The sequence below is a fragment of the Elgaria multicarinata genome, chromosome 14 (assembly GCF_023053635.1).
Source record: "Elgaria multicarinata webbii isolate HBS135686 ecotype San Diego chromosome 14, rElgMul1.1.pri, whole genome shotgun sequence".
Lineage (NCBI taxonomy): Eukaryota > Metazoa > Chordata > Lepidosauria > Squamata > Anguidae > Elgaria > Elgaria multicarinata.
Window position 1 is genome coordinate 10952237 of NC_086184.1, and position 22773 is coordinate 10975009.

The 22773-nt window shown below is 43.1% G+C and overlaps 1 protein-coding gene across 1 annotated transcript in view; it reads right to left on the minus strand.

Annotated features, from left to right (window-relative positions):
• Positions 1-12406, minus strand: part of TENT4B (terminal nucleotidyltransferase 4B) — a 45654-nt gene extending 33248 nt beyond the window's left edge. The window contains exons 1-3 of the mRNA XM_063141110.1: positions 11826-12406; positions 11666-11732; positions 11266-11551 (exon numbers count right to left, since the gene is read on the minus strand). Coding sequence (XP_062997180.1) covers positions 11266-11551; positions 11666-11732; positions 11826-12023 — 551 coding nt within the window. The 5' untranslated portion in view covers positions 12024-12406. The remainder of the gene's footprint in view (positions 1-11265; positions 11552-11665; positions 11733-11825) is intronic.
• Positions 12407-22773: the final 10367 nt, after the last annotated feature.

A 22773-nucleotide genomic window follows, 5' to 3' on the forward strand; every position in this document is an offset into this window, starting at 1 on the left:
CCAAGAGCATCTCTGAACAATGGACCTGACCCTTTAGGGCAGTGGTTCTCAACCTTCCTAATGCCGCGACCCTTTAATACAGTTCCTCATGTTGTGGTGACCCCCAACCATAAAATTATTTTCATTGCTACTTCATAACTGTAATTTTGCTACTGTTATGAATCGTAATGTAAATATCTGATATGCAGGATGTATTTTCATTGTTACAAATCGAAATATGTGTTTTCCGATGGTCTTAGGCGACCCCTGTGAAAGGGTCATTCGACCCCCCAAAGGGGTCGCGACCCACAGGTTGAGAACCACTGCTTTAGGGGAAGTGCAATTCCTTCCAGAACAGGTTGAACATCACTTAGAACAGACAAACCACCCACTAACAGTATCTCCATTTTGTCTGGATTTAGTCTCAGTTTATTGGCGTTTATCCAGTCTATGACCTCACCCAAGCATTGTTTCAGAATACCCACTGCCTCACCTGGATTTGATGAAAAGGAGAGTAAGACCATATGGAGAACACCTCAGTCCATATCTCTGAATAACTTCCCCTACCACTTTCATGTAGATGTTGAACAGCATGGGAAATAAAAATAGAGCCCTGCGGCACCCCATGGCGTAATTGCCAGGGGACAGAACAATAATCCCCAAACACCACCTTCTGGAATTGGCCATGCAAAAAGGAGTACCTCCAACTCCCAGCCCAGATAGCCTATCTAGAAGGATATCATGATCAATAGAATCAAAAGCCGCTAAGAGGTCTAAGAGAATCAACAGGGTCACACACACACCCTGTCTCTCTCTTGGCAAAGGTCACAGGGCAACCAAGGCAGTTTCTGTTCCAAAACCAGGCCTAAAACCCGATGAAAATGGATATAGATAAACAGTTTCATTCAACAGTGCGTGGAGTTGGCCAACAACCCCCTACTCAAGCACCTTGTCCAAAGAGGTGGTATTACCAACTGGCCTCTAGTGGTCAACATCTTCGGGGTCCATGTCAGTTTTCAGGATGCCCCTTCTCATTATGTTACTCTTTATCAATAGTAACAGGCTATATATGCTCTACCTGCTTTCTGAAGTACAGCACAACTACATCATGTAACATACCTAAATCTAAAATTTGGGGGAGTCCCCAGTTTTTTCCAAGGGCTTTTTAATTTGAGAATACTGAAAAAAGCCTATGAAATATTCTCATTTTTTGAATCAGTGAATTCTTTTTAAGGTTTGGAGGCCTTCAGCTGCTGCCGCATGTGAAAGAAACCAGCCCATATTTGGAAATACACCAAATCCAGAAATCAACAAACACGTGAAAGAGCAGAGAAAGTGGTCTCAATCTGTGCAAACCTCATGTTTTCAGAAGCCTATGAAAATAAAAATGGAGGCCCACATTCAGAACCAGAAGTTATTAATCTTTCAGAAAATAATTCTGATTAGTTTTGAGAGCACAAGTATTATGAAGCTCATCTTTATTCTTTAAATGTGACTAATTTTGTCCACAATTCATATGCTTTAATGTGCCTATGATAATAATTCAAGTTCTAATTCAGTATCCAAAATTGCTGCTAGTTCTCAATATTGTGACTGCATGAGACCCTTTGCCCATGGAATATTTCCTATTGTGTTCTACAAAACTTCCCCGCCCCCCGCTTCTTAGATGACAAAAATGAAGATACTTGTGTAGTGCTTAGCTAACATACAATCCAACACCTTGCAGTTCTCTCTAGTATTAAGTATATTCACAATTCTGCTTGTACCCAGGGAGGATAGTTGGCATCCTTGTTATTGGCCTTTAGATGGCTGGTAAAAACTATACTGTTCTGCGGAGCTTAAAGTAATGAATGCAACTCTTGGGTTTTTAGAAAGTTCCCATTTTACTGCAACGTATGTATTTTATCCCGTTTTGTAAGGAATTGTATTTTATTTTTATTTTATTGTAAATCATCTCGAGCACTTATTGAGTAGCAAGATGATTCAGAAATTTGTGTATTTAATTAGAATATTTTTGGATGGCCCCCTCCAGTCAGTGAGTGCTTGCGCAATAACAATACAAAGATAAAAATACCAAAGCCTAAAATATATTTTAAGATTGGGGATTAATGATAAAAACATAGAAAGGTATAAACATTAAAACAACACCATCTTTACTAGCCGTGTAAAAGATACTAAGAAGATTAGCCTAACCTCCCTAGAGTTGCATTCCATGACTGGGGTGCTGCTACATAAAAGACCCTGTTACGAGTGCCCATCAACCTCAACTCTCTAGGAAGTGGGACATGCAACAGGGACTCAGACAATGAGTGCAAATTTCAGGCAGGCTCATGCAGGAGGAGGTGGTCTTTCAGATACTACAAAGCCCTAAATATCTTGAGGCCAGGGCAAGAACCAGAACATAAATTATGCTTGGAAATCAATTGGAAGCCAATGCAGCTGTTTCAAAGATGGGTCTGTAAAGCTCATACTGGACAAAAATCTGGCTGTCACATTTTGCACTAGATGAAATTTTAAGGGCAGCCTCATTCAGCACATTATAATAATCAAAGCAAGAAATTATTTGCACAGATCATTGTGGCCAGATGCTCATTCCCCAAGAAGGAATGCACACTGACCAAAGCTGGGCAAAGGAAAGCCTGGTCACCGCTCGCATATGACCATGCAGGAGCAGTGCTGGATCTAAGAGTACCCCAAGTTGCATGCATCATCCTTCAAAGGGATTGCTACTCCATCCAACAGGCTGGATTCCCTGTTGGTCAGCTTGTCTACCGACCAACAGGACTTTCATTTTGCCTGAATTGAGACTCGAGTTTGTTCACCTACATCTCATTCCCTAACTACACCAAGGATTTCCACAGCCTCCAAGGCATCGCTTGAAAAGGAGAGACAGAACTGGGTATCATCAGCACAGTGATGAGACCCAACCCCCAAACGCCATAGAGAGCCTTGTGTATGTGTTAAACAGCATGGTGGAAAGTATAAAGCTCTGAGAAATCCCATAAGCAAACAGATGAGCAATAATCCCCCAGCTCCACCTTCTTGGGATGCTCAGCCAAATACAACTGGAACCACCACAACATGGTGCCTCTAAGTCCCAAACCAGCCAAATATTCCAGAAGGGCACAATTATCCATTATTCATTTATGGATACATTAAAAGAAACAAAACAAAGTCATTTTATTATCTCTGAGGCTCCATTCTATACAGCCTCACCTGAAGCTTATAAATCATTTAATATAAATGAGTACCTGGTATATCAATAAAGTAGGATTGTGTTAAAAATTACAGGAAAAAACTTGCATTCAAAAGGTAACAAAAACTGAAGGCTTTAAGTTACTCTATATGGTGGCAATGGATCTTTCAGCAATAAAAACACTCCAAGCTTCAGAAGGGCAGCGTTATCAGATTTGCTAGTAATTAGCTAGTTAGAAGGTGACAGTTTGCAAAGTACTTTTTGGCACCAACAGATTACCAGCAATAATGGATTAAGTAGTGCTAGAAATCTGAATACACATAAGAGGATTGGAAGAAGACCACATTAATGGAACAGTTAATCCACAGGTCTTTCAGGTTGAGAACATATATGGAAAGCAACAAAAAAAACAGCCAGAATTCAATCTCCTAAAGAGAAGAAGTGTTTTTGCACACACAAGGGACACCCTAAGTATGCAGGAAAATATGGCTTTGAGTTTAGTCGAAAGGTCCATGGAAGGGAAACTTGAGGGCTATACCTGCGCACACTCTACAAAACTGGTTTGTAACTTTTGCAGCATAAGCATAGAGTGCAGGTGCCACCCTTTAGGCTTAAAGAGATACAACTGCTCACTTGCTTTCAGTCTGAAGCAGCCTTCACAAACCTGGAGGTCTCTAGATGTGTTGAATTTGAAATCAGATCAGCCCTAGCCAGCATGGCCTATGGTTAGGAATCCTGGGAGTTGTAGTCTCCAAACATCTAGAGATCACCAGGTTGGTGGTGGCTGGCCTACGGCCTAGCAAAGGGAGTGAAATTGAGGTTCAGGGATGCATGCCTGATGACCTAATATGTTCCTCCTCTAGGATCTCTTGCAACTGAAAAGGTTACAGGAAGGATGAGTGCTTCCACCAAACTGAATTAACTCTCAGTAGACAATTTAAAATAGAGGTAAGCGACTCAGTGCCCTCCAGATGTTTTGGACTACAACTTTGATCATCCCCTAAGCACTGGCCATGCTGGGTGGGGGTACCGGGTTGCCTACCCCTGATTTAAGCTCTGAAAGGGTCAGAGCAACTAACAGCTTGAAGGATCCTGGAAGAGGAAGGACTATGGGTCTGCAGTTGTGCACCTTCAGGCATGCATTTTAGGGGAGGCACCATAGGAGCACATGCTTTCCCTGTAGAAGGTCTCAGGTTCAGTCTGCGGCATCACTAGTCAAAAGGGTCAGGCAGCAAGTGATGGGGGGAAACTCTGCCTGAGATCTTGGAGAGGCGCTGCCAAAGTAGAGAACATCGAGTGAAAAGTACCAATAGTCTGACTAAGTATAAGGCAGCTTATAATTTCCCCCGAACATTTCTATGTAGTGCAACAAATGGGATAACACGATCCTCCCCTACCCACACATACTGGAAGGTTCTGAGATGGCTGCACTAGCCTAAACCTAACACTACTGCACAATAAAAAAGGAGGAGGAATTTCCCCATCATTTCCCCCTGTGATTATTCACAGGCCTCTAAATTGAATGATATTACTATAAAGTTATTACTTAGTAATGTCTCACTTTTTCAGTGCTAAAAACAACTGTTTAATACCAATGACTGTGAGTGTTAGTGATCTAATAATAAAACGGGGGAAACAAACATGGGCTCAGCCTTTAAACAAGAAAAATTATTTTTTCCCAAACAACCTGCAAGATTATTTGTAGCACAATACTGGAAAATAAGCTTCCTTCCTTCAATAAAATGATGGGAAAACGCATGCTTAGAGCAATGTAATTATGCTGATGATGTTTATTAAATTTCAAGAACAAAGGCAACATGCTTTGGAGGGATTAAACAGATGAATTTCTTTTGGAGAAAAATACACTCAGGTACCAAACTATCACACATTGATTATTGCAGGAATCTGTTCAATAGGATTTAATTTGGACAGAAAATGGGTATTGATCCTAATGGATGGATTTGTGAACTTTTTGATATTACATCAATCAAGGCATAACCCTAATGGTTACAGATACTGTTTTAGAACTTGGATGACGGGTTTTTTAAATGCAGAAAAAGTCAACATCCTAATGTAAGAATGGGGAACAGTGAAATGAAATCCTGATGAATTTCCTCAATGAATTATATAAAATGCTATTAGCTAATGCCATGATTTAATATTATTTTTTACTAGTTGTTTTACATGTGTTTGTTTAATGTCAGTGTTTTCCTTTCTTTTATAATACTTTGGGACATCAAACAGATTGGGTTCTTGTACAATGAATCAAATGGACTATGTTACCTTAAAATTTATTACCAGACATTACTCAAGAGCCTTTGAAGTTATCCCTGTAAAAGAGTGTTATCACCTTGTTGACAGGTAGCCGATTAGTCAGCAATACGAATGGGTTCAACAGTTCTATGGTATGCAGAAATTATTTTCAGACATGCATTTTTGTAGATGTACCTTGCTAAACTTGATACTGTCATGTTTTGTTTTGTTTTAGAACCTTTAATTATGAATTCAAAACTTAAATGAAAAATACTTTTAAATGAAAATTACTCAAAACAGTAGTGTGAAGGGAAGTATTGCACACAGTACTTTCGAGACTAAAAAGAGCAAAGTAAGTTTACATGTTACACTGGACCACAGGTAACAGAAGTTGGGGAATTCAGTCACGCTGGGGCACAGATGATCCTACTTCTAAGGCTGGGGTCTTCAAGTCCTAGGAAACTATTATTTTAAGCTCTGCCAGGAAGATATGTAAATGATTATGTGGCTGTTCCATCTTTAATCAGATGATATTAATGCGTGATTGCAAGGAAGCTAGGCTTACTTGAGATAACTACTGAAATTGGAATCTTGGGAGTGGCACTTTTAACAACTAACACTGTTGATCAGATATGCAAACAGGAAATGGTTTGATATATTGGGAGGGGATACAGCCCAGTAGAACAGATGCTCTGCATGTATAAGGTCCAAAATTCCATCTCTGACAACTCCTCTTACAGGGACATCCCAGGACATTTGTCTTTTGAAGCAAAGGACAAAATGGCACCCCTCCCAGCCAGAGGGAAGCAGGCAGCACAGCACATACAGCCTTGTTCTCTTAACACTATGGTGCCACCGTCAGCACCTACTGCTTCAGTTGGCCATTTCACTCTGCCTTAATGACAGGGCCGGCCCTTAATGCCAAGCAACAGACCCAAACCTGTACCTGAGAGTCCTGAAGGGCTATTGTCAGTCGAGGGTAGATAGACCAATGGTCTGACTCCACGTAAGAAATTTCTTTATTTAATATGTACAGCTGGACCACTGGCATACGAGATTATCCTCCAACTTGGACAGCCAGCTCATTTGACCTGCTACTGTAGTGCTGTATTAAATATATCAGGACATTTCCCTGAAGACAAATATTACTCAGACCACACTAACAGTTTAAGTGGACAGTATTGCTAACACCTTGCATTTCAGGTAAGACACATATAATAGGATTAAGGAATCCATGTTAGCCAGAGCAGTGATAACTATATATCCATACAGCTAAATCATAGAAACAATGTAATTTATGGAATAAGCTATTAGTAACACAAATATGCGGCAATAGCAAAAGCAAATAACCATTTCATAAATCACATTTTAGAAAATCACCATCCCTGTTTATCTCAAAGAAGACAGGGTTGCAATTTACTGTAAAATTCAAGAAATTTTAATTGCACAAGTCTTGAGAAGAAGCTGCAAATAAACACAATTTTTAAAAAGGAAAACTAATGTGATGTAAGTGCAAAGCAGATTGGAACAGAGTATTAAATGGTTCACAAGGCATGTAAGCAGAACAGGCAAAAAACTTTCCAGGCTGGTTCTGCCACTATGAGCTACTGCTATAATATTTAAGTAGCATTTTTTAAAGAAAACCTGGATTATTTTAAGCTCACGCACACCTGAATTATATCATTAGTCGAGTTTCACAGATGGGGGACTGAGGCTGGGAAACAACCGCTTCCTTAAGTCCAAGACAGCAGTGAGATATGAACCCATGGCTTCCAGACACTGTTCATTAGAACCCAGCCTCTGTCAGTTGATCTAATTTGTATTTTAGTTAAGAACAAGTATGAAAAAGTAACTAAGTTGTTCACGTTCACTGCTTTGGCAGATGGGTTTAGAAGTGAGGTGAGGAACTTTGGAGGGGTCAGAGACCAGATAATCTCTCCATGGGCCAAATGATAAGAACATCAGAAGAGCCCTGCTGGATCAGACCAAGGGTCCATCTAGTGCAGCACTCTGTTCACACAGGGGCCAACCAGCCATCAGCAGGGATGAACGAGCAGGACATGGTGCAACAGCACCCTCCCATCCATGTTCCCCAGCAACTGGTGCACACAGGCTTATTGCCTTGAAAACTGGAGATAGCTCGCAACCATTATAGCCTCCAGGAATTTATCCAACCCCCTTGATGTCAGGACACAGAGGCGTGCCTGAAGTCAGAATGGGTCCAAGCCCACAATGTCATTTGGCTTTGGAGGGCACTAGGGAAAGATTGCACACACCGAAGCCTTCACAGCTGAAAAGCCAGTTGGAGAAGGTACTCTGCCATTCCATGCAGAGTACCTTCTGGAGCTTTCCTTGACCAGAGAGGATTCACAACGCACATGGGCTGAAGTTCCAGTTTTTTCTTGCCTGGTATAACGCAGAAGTCCCTGTTTCACAATTTTATTCTAATTTTATTATCTTGAAACTTGACTGGTTATTTACTAGAGCAGAAATATTGGAAGTTTCCACCCACAAATACTAAGAGAACCAGTTTTCTGGTAAGTTAAAAGCCAAATGGGCAACAAAATAAATAAATAAATAAATAAAAGACATTTGCATGTGGCTTCAGCCCACAATTTAACGTACCATCATAAAAAGCTCAGATTCACACAGGAGTTTCCAGAAAAAAAGATATCCCAAGAGTGAATACACTTTCAGCATTGACCAGTGATTTGAGGCAGTGACTGGAAGACCAATTAACGGGAGACCAAGTCTGACTGCAACCACTAAGCACTTGAATTCACAAGATTAGTTTAACTGGCAAGTCAACATATCTGAGCAAGAGATCACTTTCCACACTGATGGTGTTCAGACATAATGCTAATCTATGGTTTAATGTTATGTTGTTACTCATGACCCCTCTCCCTTTTCCTATCACTGCTGCAAGGTCAGAAGCATTGGCTTCTGTTTTCAACTAACTGCAGTTACTTGTTACATGCAAACCCAGAGAAACTGTGGTTAAACTTAACTATGGTTTAGGGAAACAAGCTTCAGGTTCTAACATAATAAACAACGGTTAATTGAAAATAGGAGTAAAAGCATCCAATCTTCTCACAGCTGTGCCGGAAGAGGACAGAATGCACTAGCCCCATGCTTACGCACATTACAGTAAACCGTAGTTTAGTGTTGCGTCCGAACCAGACCACTGACTCCGCTCAGATTTCAGGCTAAACCATGGTTAAGGAAGCATAACTTAAAGGTGTATGATTAAAGCAAAGGACAAAACAAAAGAAAGAAGACATTTCAAACACATTTAAAAGAAAAAACACTCCAGAGGAGATATTGAGTCTCTTCTCTATATATGTATTTTTATTCTTCGTAGAATCCTACCTCAGGCCACTCTTAGGGACATATCACAAGCTAGTGGATGGTTGTGTGGGTTATGTTGACCACAAAATGATGAAGTAAGCCATTTAGTTGAGGATAAATATGCAGAAGTATTGTTTGTAAAAATTGCTGAAACATTTCAGTATACACAATAAAATTAAATGATAATATATAAAAATCAAACATACAAATAAAAATTGCAAACTGTCTTGAAACTCTCCATTCAAAAATTAAAATTTAATACCAAATTTCACTAAACAGAAAGTTAACAAATTTTACACCTCAAGCATGCTAATGCAATGTGGCATTATGGGTTGTGCTATATATTTTTTAAAAAAATACAGAAGCACAGAACACAGAGATGGCTTAACCACTTCCCAATGGACTTTAAATTTAAGTAACATAGGAAAGATAAAAGCAAAAAATAACAGCAAGAATGACGGAGGGAAAACAGGATGTGCAAGTGGAACATTAAGAGATATTTGAATATCTAACAGCCATTTGTTAAATTAAGTGTAACATGCCATGGAGTTGTGCATTAACTGCGCAGAAGACTTTCTTCCACGCCCTCTTTGCTCTGCACACAGGCACAAGATTTGTATTCAGAAAGGCACCTATCTCCTGGGATCCTGCATAACGTAACACTATGAGTGACAAAGATTCTCTTTAGAAAATGTGGAATTGCACATAAAAAAGTGTGTTTGGAAGGACCAACCTTTGCGAGGAGGCAATTTCTGTGTAAGATCCCCTGGTCCATTGAACACCCAGGCCTATGTACCACACCAAATGTATCTTTTTATACCATGCTCTTTATCAGGCACAGTCTGTGTGTAATATGCCTCCTGGCCCACACACTCCCATGCGTTGGAACACATGCTGCGACAGCACAGGGTGGTGCTACAGTCGCAGGACCAGGAGAATCAACCCTGAACATGTCCTTTTGTACAATATACATGCTGCTACTGGGGTATTTAAAAGCACACAAGATACATGTCTACTAATCCTTCTCCTCCCTACAAAAAAGTATGCATCTAGATGGCTCCATATCCTTTTCTGTGTGCAAATAAGCAACAGTCTAGCAAATACCAAAAATCTGTAAAATGAGAGATGTAAAAAACTTCCACCGCCATATGGATCTACATACTACGCAAAAGTGAAACCAATCAGCAAATTTTTAAAAGGGATGCACAACATCCCATCATGACAGAGGCCTGTCTTTCAAATGAGAACGGAAACATGTTCTTCCTTCCCACGCCATGTGCTTCTGGGCCAAGATTGCCAGCCAGCATTTTAAAGAGACTATCCATTATTCAAGTGCATCTCTGTACTGCAGGATATAATGGAAACGCCACAGCTTCTACGCACAAGTATCTCATAGAAGTTTTTTTAAATCATCATACAACAACCTGGGCCCTGTGTCACTGTCCTCTTCCCCACCAGAAATTACACCCCAATGGCCACCAACCTAACTTAATACTCCAAATTCTGTCAGAACCAAGCCTTAGCGATGGACAAGTCTGGCTAACCCTGCAAGCATACCCCTGGCCTTACAGACCTCTGCAGCATGACAGCCGTGCTTGCTTAGGCCTTCTCCAGTGATGTCCACACACCACTGCTTTGTTCCACAATCCAATTAATCCAAAAGCCGCCCCCACACACACACAAAAGAGAGACTTCAAAAAGCCTCCACAGCAGCATATTTGCAGCCAAGCCTAAGCAGCACATCTACCAACACCTGTACTATGACCAACCCCACCTTTACCACCAGAATATGATCCCCAGTGCTGCTAATTCTTCACTCCAGTTTGTAGGTCTGAGCTTTGGCCAACTTTCTATTCTTTTCCATTATTTCTCAATATTGGAAGTGTGGCTCAATCCCAAGGCGTGGAAATATATTCTGAATGCCGGAGACATACCTACACTTAAAAAGAGAGAGAGAGAGAGAGAACCTGCAAGCACGTGCAGAATGCAGCTGCCTCACCACTGAGCAACTCCTACCACCCTAGGCATCTGGCATTAGACCTGTGGGACCTCAAGGTCCAAAAGTATAGCCCCCATGCAGACATGCCCTTAACGAAGAGAAAATACATTGACCTTTGCTTAGAATAGTTGGCTGTTCTCAATCGATACATTAAGTACACAGCACACTGGAACAACTGCTCCACGGTTCTATAACCTTGGCAAGGCTGCAATTCTACGCACACTTTTGGGCGAGTAAGTCCCATTGAACTCAATGGGGCTTACATCTAAGGAGACATATACCGTATATATAGGATTGTGACTATTCCTCTCTCTCTCTCTCTCTCTCCCCCCGCACCCATTCGTTATTTTCTCCATTTTTATGCCCTTTTCAGTACATCCCCTTGGCTAGGCCTCTCTCCGGGGAGGGAGGGAAGGAGGAAGAGAGAGAGAGAGAGAAGACAGGGGAGAGAGAAAGAAAAGGGAGAATCTCCCCCTTCCAGTTTCCTCACCCCACCACTCCTTGGCTGTAATTCGTCTTCTTCCACGGGGTGCCGGTGTAGGCGGGCTCGTCCGGGCCGGCTTGCGGCCTCCCCAGGGGCCCGTCTCCTGGCGCCGGGTCCCCGCTTTCTCCGGCGGGCCCTAACAAGAGTGTGTAATTGAGGCCGAAGGTGCTGGCCTTGTTGTCCCGTTTCCTCTTGTTGCTGGCGGCCGAATTGTTCGAGCTGGCGGCGGCGGGGTGAGCAGAAGCCGAAGAAGCGGGAGAAGGCGACGCGGCGGCGGTGGAAGAGGCGACGGCGGCGGCGGCGGGCGGCGCGGGCGATGCCCGAGCGCCCGGCCGGCCTACCCAGGCAGTGGCGGCCGGCGGCGGCGGTGGCGGCGGCTGCGGGGAGGCCTGCCGCCGCGAGTGGTGGGGATGGCGGTGGTGGTGATGGTTGTGCTGCTGGTGGTTGGCGCTCTCGAGCGGCAGGAAGTCGGGCTGAGGGTCGCAGCGGGGGCCGCGGGACATGCCGGGCGGCGAGGCCGGGCCCAGCCCGGGGTGGGCGGCGGCGGCGGCGGCGGGAGTCGAGGCGGAGGTGACGGGCGGTGGTGGCGGAGGCGGCGAGGCGGTTTGCTGCTGCTGCTGGGCTCGCTGCTGCTGCTGCTGCTGCTCGTGCTGCTGCGGGAAGTAGAGGTTGCGGACCCCTTGCGTGGTCTCCCAAATCTGCATCCACAGGCGGTTCGAGGGGCCGAGCTGCTCTGGCTGCAACCAGGCGATCCGGGGATCCATCAAACGGGGACCCGAACCTCGAGTGACCGGGCTACTGCTCCCACTCGTCCCCCGGCCCGGCCCGGCCCAGCCCAGCCGAGGCGGCCGAGAGCCCGGCGGCACCCACCGGCTCCCAGCACTAATGGCGGGCGGCTCTAGGCACGGCGGGGACACGGGCAAGGCAAGGGAGAGAAGAAAGAGCGGCGGGGAGGAGGAGGAGGAGGAGACGCCTCCGCGGCCTGCCTCGGCGCTCTCCGCGGGCGGCCGGGCGGGAGAGTCGCCGCTGTAGCTGCTGCTGCTGCTGCTGCTGCTAAAGCCGCCGCCGCCGCCGCCGCCGCCTCTTCCCTCGGCGGCCTCCTTTCCCCAGGAAAACTGACTCGACTGCCGTCGGGTTGGTCGCTCGGCCGGCCGCTGACTGGCTTCCTCGCTAGCACTGCTGCCGCTTCTCCGCCTCCGCCACCACTCAGCAACCCCCCCGCCCCTCCAGGCGAGCGAGCGAGGCGGGGCCCTGCCGAAGAGGAGGAGGCGGCCGCCGCACGGGCCGCGCGTAATAAAGGCGTGGGAGGGAGACGGAGGAGGACGACGGGGAAGCGGAGGAGAAGGAGCCTTGGCCGCCGCCACGGCCGGCCGAGCGAGCGAGCGGCGGCGGCGGCAGGGCAACCGCGTTGTGGTCAGGCGGCCCTCCGCGGCCCAGACATTGAAAGCGTGCGTGGTTCAGGCCACGCTAGGCCTCGCTCCCTCCGCCGCCTCATTTCCCCTCATGCACGCTTGTGCCACACACACTATCGCACCGTTGGGCTCAGCCCCACACTTGTGAGGATTATGATGATGATTAAAATGATAAAGCAATTTTAGTGTATTAATTGGATCGCACCACCACAGCTCATCTGCGACTGCTACTACTACATCCATCGTCGTCGTCATCATTTTATTGCATTTCTATGACCCCGTTCAGACAACACGCCAAGCCACAGCGCTTAAATATTTTGAACGAAACGTTATGACTTAGCATGTCATGTGAACCATTCCTAGCCAGGATTGAAACACGCTTACTAACCATTTGATGGGAAAGGGTTAGCAGCCTAACCGTGGCTTAGTGTGTTGTCTGAATAGGCCCAATATCGGCTTTCTGGAACTAAGACGGTTTACAAAAATTCAAAAAAAAAAAAACCATAAAGATACAGAAGAGCAGAGGTAACTTCTATGGTACGCTAATGGGAGTTAAGAACATAGCCCTGCTGGATCAGACCATGGGTCCATCTAGACCAGCATTCTGTTCACACAGTAGCCAACCAGCTGTCAACCTGGGATCCACAAGCAGGTCACGGTGCAACAGCACCCTCTCACCCATGTTCCCCACCATCTGGTTTGTAGGTTTACTGCACTAAGCTGGTCCGGCAGAATTGATTTCTCATGGATAATCCAAATCATCGCTCTTTTATAATATTGGGTCATAGTTCTCATGGCAAAAGCCAGAGATGCTGCCATCTTGTTACAGCAAACACAAAGCTGAGTTAGCAAAGGCTTTGGCCACAATCTTATAATCATTTATCTATGAGTCAGTTCAAACTTACTTCTGAGTAAATACGCAGAGGATTGCACTGTAAATTATTTATTGTGGCATGGACTTTTGTAGACTAGAGGCTATTTCATCAAATGCATCTTAAGAACGCAGAGGCTCATGTAGGCCACCAGATCTAGTTGTGGCGACTTAAAGGACTGATATACTGCAATAGAAACTTTCAGGAAGCCAAAATCCACTTCGTCAAATGCATAACTGTTAGGTTGTTTAGCTTAAGCTTTCGCATCTTTACTCCAACCCTCCAAGGGCCCAAGCCGTTTTTGGTACCTCAGGCAGAAAATCTTAATGGCACAGTGACAAAAGATAGAACATTCATTGGCAAGTTACTATCCTTTCGTGCTAAACCCTCCCACACACACTTTCACCCTAAAAGCATAACCCAAGAAGAGTCATGCTGCATTGGACCAAAGGACTATCTAGTCCAGCATTCTGTTCTGACAGTGGCCAATCAACATCTCTTGAAAGTCCATAGGCAGAACATGACCTTCTCATTCAAGTTCCTCAACCACTGGCATTGAGAGGCAAATTGCCTTTGATAGTGTTAGTAATATATATAGCCAGGACTAGTAGCTATTGATATCCTTATCCTCCAAGATGGACTACCTCACACCTGTCTTGTGAGAGGGCCAACCCTGCACTTTCTCATACATTACTGTGCCCATAGCCCTCAACAGTGTCCTCGCGAGCATGCACAAACACACTCTTCATTCCAGGGGGGCCATCCTGACCCACTCACAGTTTTCTCGATAAAGTCAATAATTGTTGTATCCTATGTACAAGTTACTTGACAGATTGTATTTGTCCTCATACACCATCCTCAGTCGCACCTATAAACATCACTCATTGGCAACATTTTACCACCCAATGTATTATTTATTTATTACATTTATATACCGCCACATAGCCGAAGCTCTCTGGGCAGTTTACAAAAGACTCTGGGCTGCCCCACTGGCTAGGATTGCTTGATTTAATAGTTATTTACTTTTATGTCACTGTTTATTATACAAGGTCCTGGATGTTATCCTCACACACATAACCTTTTGGTAGAGATATTTGGCCTACCCTCACCTTTGATACTTTTATTCATTCCTGCACGTCAGTCTACAATTCAATTTACAGTTCTACATGCAAAGACACATGCACCTTCTCTTCAATCATTGCTTATGTACACCACCCTCATGAACTGCATGTAGCGTATTTATAGTTTGAAGTCTTCCTTTAGGCCTGTGTTCCATCCTCAGAACCAATTGGTTTTTAATTCCAAACCTTAGCTGTGGAACTCATGAAGTAACAATAAAAATAGTCACTTTGGCCATGTGTAAAGTGCCTTGCTGTAATAGCATGTTCTCTAATACATCTAAGAGTAACAAGAGGTGAGCTCTTCGGAGAAGCTGCACAATGTGATCTCAGAAGCCAAATGCAGGTCCCTAGCCACATATCGCAGCCTGCCAAGTTCTGGCAACTTCTCAGTTTTAATTTTAAGGACCAATCAATACAGAATGATAACAACACAAGTACATAAGAGGTCTGAAAAAAAATAATTTGTAAAGGAAGTGAGAAAGAATTCTACAGCATCCAGAAACAATGCTTTCCCTCTGTTAACAAGATTAATTTTTACAAAATGCAGTAAAAGGTGAGCAATTTTTTGTATTTTGTCTCACATATTTACAGGCCTGGACAGGTAGTGGAGAGGAAGGTTTCCTGACAATACAGAATGACAGGCAGTATCTAGCTTGGTTATGTCAGATTTCGTGCAGGTCTGTCCTAAGGCATGGCTTTTGGAAAGACATGAACCACAGCATTTTCATCTTTCCATGTTTTTCCATTCATAGATTGGTTGGTAACTTGCCTTTATTTTATGGCTTTCCAACTCTCTCCACCCTTTCCCTCCTCTTTAATCCATGTGCCTAAAACGCAATTAGATTCTCGCCAATTATGTTTTGGATTAATCCCTCATTTCTAAAATACTTGATTGCCTCTTCTTGACACTTTGAAGGAAGATCCACTCTCTTCCCTTTCCAGTTTTAGCCAATATTCCTTCTTTAGTTTTCCTTCCTAAATTTATGATTAATATGAAAATAGCATTTTTCAGTGTAGTGTGTTTTAAGGTTATTATTCACACAATCATGAGAAGGGCTCACTGTCCCTTTGGCATGAAAATGGTCCAGGTGAGTAAGGCCTAACAAGATGCACAGCCTCTGAGCCCATTTCCTTTCTCTGCTAAAGTTCCTTTCGCTGGCAAATGGGCAGAACTCTTCCATGGAAATCAGGAAGTTGGGATTAATACCTATGAAACTTCCACAGGTCCATTCTTATACTTTATATCTTTGAACCTTTTTACCTGCCTGAGGAATATGGCAAGTTTAAAGTCAAATAATTACATATAAAAACTAAGCAGTACTGTTATGCTTGCGAAAAGGAAGGGTTGAAGTCAACAGTACGTCTTGCAAGTAAATGAAGACAGTGTCAGCAGTGGCATCAGAAATCTATCTTGACTGGTTAAATAAAGAGATAGACATTATTCAAGTGCAAACTTCAATAACTGCTCTAAATCTTGTATCTCAGAACAAGCTCTGCCTATGTTCAGTATATTTTGAGGGGCTTTACCTGGTTCCTGAAGCTCAGCAATTTCAGGCCTTAGTGAACATTAATGCCAGACGAGAAGTTCCAGTAATATGGGTCCAGAAACATTTGATACTAGCACCCCACCCCACACCGAAAAAATAAAATTTCTGGACCATGAGCAAAACACTTCACTTGCGCTTAACTATGAAGCTATTTTGACAAAGCAACATTTCTTATCACACTCAATTGCAAGGAATTACAAAAGTGGAGAACATAGGAGCAAAGAATTCCCTGTGGTTTGTGCTCCTCTATAGCTAAACTACATTCAGTACCAGCTGAAATATCTAACCCATGCCACCCACAGTGGAGTACATGAGAGTAATCTAATCTAGCACTTATAAAAATCATAGACAACCATGAAGGAAACTGCATCCAAAAAGAATGGTCAAAACCCATTTTCTTTATTTTTTAAAGATGGGAAAATATATTTATTGCCAAAGCCATCAGTTGGCAATTGTAGGAGGAATCCCACATCCAAAAGCATTTGGATGTGGGATTTGCAGCAAAGGGCAAACATATCTTCCTCTAAAAGCAAAGATCTATGTCTTGTCCAAATTGAGTCCAGCATCCAAACTCTTTGCTTAGCAAGGCAGATCATCTGGTCTGGTTAAAATTCCAAGGTGTGGTGTGAGCATTATCAGAATTTACTGTTTTTAACTGTTGCAAACCGCCCAGAGAGCTTCAGCTTTGGGGCGGTATATAAATGTAATAAATAAATTTAGATACTAAATCATCCTCATCCTCTCTCTCTCTCACCCCCCCCCCCACTGAATAAAAGGGAAAATATAACACAATGGCCTGGTTCAGACAACACGCTAAACCATGTTGCTTAACCACAATATGGTTAAGGGAATGCATTAAGGTTAATGCATTTCCTTAACCATTTTGTGGTTAAGCAGCATTGTTTGGCGTGTTGTCTGAACCAGGCCATTGTGTTATGACACTCCAACAAGTACGCCAACAATTGCTTCAAACCACTTCTGAAGTTCTGATAGGTAGGATCAAAGCAAAACAACCCTATACTCAAAAGATCATGTTAGCAGTACCTCCTAATCCATGGTATCAAAGCCTGATGTCAGATTTATTCAGAGTAGCTGTTCTTTCCATCTTGTGGTGCATTTGTGGTTAATTGCCACAAGGGAAAGCCTCCATTTACAAATCAAATTCTTGGACAGAATCGCAAAATGCACTGGGTAGTCCTCCAAAACCAGTGAGAGAGAGGAGGGCCATTTTGGCTTTTCCAAGCTTACTTGCAGAAATGGAGCACAAATGTGGTAGATGCATATACAAGTCAGCGGTTTTCGTGAGTTGAAACGGAATTTGGCACACATGGGTAAATTTCAGAATATTTACTAGTATTTTAAAATGTAGTATTTCCTGACACAGTTGTATGGCATTTGCCAGCACCTCTTACCAAACGCAACGAATTCCATTATATTTCCATTCATTTCACATTGATGGTTGGTTTGAAAAAGGTATACTTGCAATGCAAAATGTAGTCAAACACACATCTAAATTAATTTGGGGGGGGGTATTTTGTTTTCATTCAAGATTCCAATCAGATAATTCTTTTAATTGTTTAGGTTATCAAAGACCTATGCAGATCTACTTTCCCTGTATGATGAGAATTGCTTTGAGCAGATGACAATTGAATTTCACTAAGTGAATGTGCAGTTTTTAAATGTGCAGCACCTCCCACCAGAACAATGAAGGAAATTAGCCAGGAGCATGTATTGTTTATTTTGTGTTTGCATTTAGCAACATTAATATTCTATCAGCTCCAGCCATATGAACAGGCAGGAGCATTGCCTGTGCAAATCCTCCTGTGAAATTTCCTTATCTTTATTGGGAAGCCCAGAAAAGTTCAGGCTGGGTAGATTTCCAGGGCACCAAGTTCCACTTGGAACCCCCACACTACCTACGACTCTGTTTGATGTTCAGCAATGGACTAGCAACTGTCTCTGCTCTTTCCACCACTGCCTGGCCCAAAAATGATTTTTTAAACAAAAAGGCAGGAAAGGGCAAACTGCAACTTGAGAGGTTGCCTCATCCAGCCTGGAGAGAGATACACACCCTCGCCTCCCCAATCCCTACCCGCTGGCTTGGGGGAGAAGAATTCTAATGTTATCTCCAACTCTGGTGAGAGATAACAAGGGGATTTCACTGCACGCCACTCATCTTCCCAATGGCAAAAATGATTTTTTTGGGGGGTAAAAAGGTTTAAGGTAGGGCAGGGCAACCCCCACCCTAGGGCTGTCCAATCAGACCTTCCATGAGCCCCTGCTCATCCCAACACCAGCCCCTTGGCCTAGGAAGAGAAATCCCCATGTTATCTCTGATAACAAAGGGATTCCCCCACACTCTGCTGGACCACATCCTGTAAGCCCCCGTCAAATCCCTTCCTGAGCTGCTCACACCCCAATAAGGACGTGAATGGCATGGGAAGGAAGTTCTCAACATGGCTAGGACTTTAAAGGAAGACAGCAAACACTCAATAAGCAAACACTTAGGCCACAGCTAGACCTAAGGTTTATCCTGGGATCATCCAGGGTTCGCCCCTGCCTGAGCACTGGATCCCTTGTGTGTCACCTAGATGAACAGGTTTGACCCCTGGATGATCCAGGGATAAACCTTAGGTCTAGCTATGGCCTTAGATGTTCTTGACACAGATCTCCTCTGGTTTCCAGACATGCAGAATTACCAGAGTAGCCAAGTCGAACGGAAGCCCGTAGGAAAACCAGAGAGTAGCTAAGAGGCTCAGATCGCCATGTCCAAAGAAGTACAGTTTATTTCCTCTAGCTGGATCAAGGCTCCTGTTATAGCTCTGCTTGACTGGAAGATAACAGTAAATCAGAAGAATCCTTTAATTTCTGCTGATGCAGCAACTTTCAGCAATCAAGTTAAGTTCAAATACAAACACATTGCCCTTTTTGTAGAAAATACTTAAGTTTCCTGTTTCGACAGGGTGCTACACTAAGATATTTAAAATCGAAGATGAAAAATATCGATTTTTATTTAAGAAGTTCCAGCATTCTGTGTATTCCATGATACTTGTTCCATTTCAGGCAGCCCAAATTGCAAATCTCCATTATATATACATGGATAGAAATGTATCTATTTTTAAAATATATATAATTTTTATATATATTTATATCCTATAGTGCAAAAGTAATGTATTTGATTAGGCTCATTCACCCACCTATTTCAAACATCAGATGGCCTAGTCTATAGAAGAAAATAACATAAGTTGACTAGTCTTTCTTCTTCTTTCCAAAAAAGCACAAATAACATTTAAAAAAAAAATCTCATTTGAAAAAAAGATTATAAAACAGACAAGAAAGCAAGCTCCTGTGTGTATTATTCTAGTATACCAGCTTCAAGGCAATATGAAAACAGTCCACGCGAGAAAGGAAACAGGAGCCTATTCTGAGGACTATTCCGCCATCTTGTTTGGAAAACTGCAAACTGCCAGCATCCCAATTTGTGCAAAAAATATGCGACACGCCTGTCAGGAAGAAGGCCTGTTGCACATGGTGAGACCTGTGATACTTTTGATGCCTTGACAGAAGCTGCAGCTATGAAGCTGGGCACTCAGTGAGCGGGCAGGGGCAGGGTGAAGCACCTTTCTATCTAAAAGGGCCCCAGCGCAACGCCATATACACAAACTTTAGAATTTTAAAACCATTTCATGTAAAACAGACTGATTCAGAACAGATCAAAACCAACTGTAAAAAATTAATTGGATAGCTTCCATATCTTGGCCCTTATCAAATGGGAGTGCAGAAATGTACCCCAGTTAGTATATTGTGGCACAAGCTTCTGCAGGCAAGACCTGATTCATCAGATGCTGGTAGAAACAGTCCCTTGCCTACAAAAGCTTACAGCTTAATACCTTTTTTTAAAAAAAGAAAAATCTCAAAAGGTGCCGCAGGACTATGTTACTTAACACAGCTACCTTTCTGGTTTCTGTTCATATTCCCAATTTCAAGCCATTTGATTCATTCAAGGTAAAGGGAGCTGGTTTTATGCCATCTATATTTTTCCAACTGTTCAGCAAACACATTTCAAGGTGACAGGTGTGGGTGATTTTGCAGAGCGACAACATCCACACCTGTTGTTACTGCTCAACGGTAGCCGTTGATGGCTATCTATCATTTATATAGCCAAGACTGGAAAAAATCCCAGGCGAGAGATTGCCTAGAAAAGGAGATACCAGCGACTATGAAACCTAAAATGTTTTTTCAACCCTGTGTATGGCTGATATGCAAAAGATCAATGCTGACTCCTAGGGATTGGATTTTTCCCACCCCTCCACACCTGGTTTGGCATGTACTGCAGAAGTATGCCACAAGTTGGTATGTTTCTTCAGTGCGGTTAGCCAATATACATGGCAAAAAGCCAGTCCCAGAGAAAGGCCACTTGGGGCTTTATCCATAGCAATATTGTGTTAAAAGTAGCCCACTTTAAGGACAGACATTGCTTTTCCAATGAATTATATACCCTGCAGAGCACTGTATAAAAGTATACTTTCAAAAAAGATTATTCCAGCATGAATCAGTTCATATTTCTTTTGCTTCCTTTGCAGAATGATAATTTTGTACCAGAATTTGTAATTGCACCAATGTTAATATTAGCCATGGTTGTTGTTATTATTATTAACAATATTCATATATCGTTCCATACCTAAAATAGATTCCGGAGCAGTGCACATAGGAATAAAACAGTAAAAATAAAGAAAATTAAAAACAGCAAATTAAAATAATTCAATTTAAAACAAAGGACCAATAAAAACAGTGGCTGGTCAGCTGAGGAAGGCTTTCTGGAATAGTTGTTTTCAGGAGGCGCCAGAAGCAGCATAATGATGGTGCCCGCCCGCCCAACCTTCAGGGGGTTCCAAAGAGAAGGGGCCACCACACTAAAGGCTCTTCTCCTGGCGGACTCCAATCAGGACAAAGGTTGATATGGAACCACCAGGAGCATGCCCTCCAATGACCTCAGTAGCTGGGCAAGTTGGTAAGGGAGAAGGCATTCTCTCAGTTTAGCTCAAAGCAGAAAGTACAGCTACGGTTGGAAGTGGATTGATAACCATGACTAATGATAACACAGGTAGAGACCTAAATGTACTATAATTGGCTCTGAAAACCAGGGGAGTGGGGTGTCATGTGTCAAAGAAGAAGGGAAGGAGAGCATGAGCCTACGAGATGTTCCCAAACTCCTAACCATGCTTAGAGGATTAGGAACATCACCTTACAAAGGCGGAACTGGAAAAACCCTAGCCACTGGGTCACCTGGAAAACGGATGCTGTCATCCAGGGAACTCAAATACTCATTTAGTATTAGGCAGGACTGGTTCCTAATATGCGATGCTGGTCCTTAAGCTAAACTGCGTTGTCTAGGTCAGGAGAGGGGAATCTTTTCAGACAGAGGGTCGAATCCAATTTCGGAGAAACTCACAGGGACTGCATTCCAGGGGTGGGTGGACTCAAAGACAAAGCACGTGTGGCCAAACATACGAGCATATAGTAACTTATGTTACTGCTAATCACTAAGCTGTAGAAGAGGCCTTTCAACCTTTTAGAATGGGGGGGGGGGGGGGTTTGGGAATTGCACAAAAGCCAGAAAACCATCAAATGACTGGTGGTTGGGAGAAAAGAGGTGGGGCCAGGGAGAAAAGAGGCGGGGCCAGGGAGAAAAGAGGCGGGGCCAGGGAGAAAAGAGGCGGGGCCAGGGAGAAAAGAGGCGGGGCCAGAGAAAGGGCCCATGGGCATCTGGGGAATGCGGAAGTGGACAAGGGGACAAAACCACCAATGATAGTTGAAGAAAAAGAGAGATGTATACTCTGGTGTTGAATGAAAATTGAAATATTTAACGGTAATCTCCTCAGTAAAAATTATAGAATGCATAGATTTTTTAAAATGACAAATTGACACATACACTAGCTCGACATTTCGGGCCCTTAGGTCCTTCATCAGGAGCTGTATCGTCGTCAAGGCTCATTTATATACATATTGTTACATATACTTCATATTTAATGGACTGGAAACCTTTTATTACTCGGCTTCGTCCTTTTTCTTCTGCTGCCCCTTACTCCTGGAACGCTCTTCCAGAACACTTGAGAACTACAAACTCAATCACTGCTTTTAAAACTCAGCTAAAAACTTTTCTTTTCCCTATAGCCTTCAAATATTGAGTTTGTTCTGACTCTATACTGTTAGCTTCACCCTACCCGGTGCCTGTTTACACTTCCCTGTGCCTGTTTGCATTCTCCTTCCCTCTTTATTGTTTACTACAACTTATTAGATTGCAAGCCTATGCGGCAGGGTCTTGCTATTTACTGTGTAATCTGTACAGCACCATGTACATTGATGGTGCTATATAAATAAATAATAATAATAATAACTGCAAAAGGATGGTTTATTTGTATGTGGATTTTATATATAACTTGTATTTTAGCCTCTGTTATATAGACTTGCTTGCTTTTATGAAATTTGGACCTGGTAAACAAAAAATAATTGACACTTGCCGTCTGACACGAAGATCGCTTCAAATGGAATATAGCCTTAT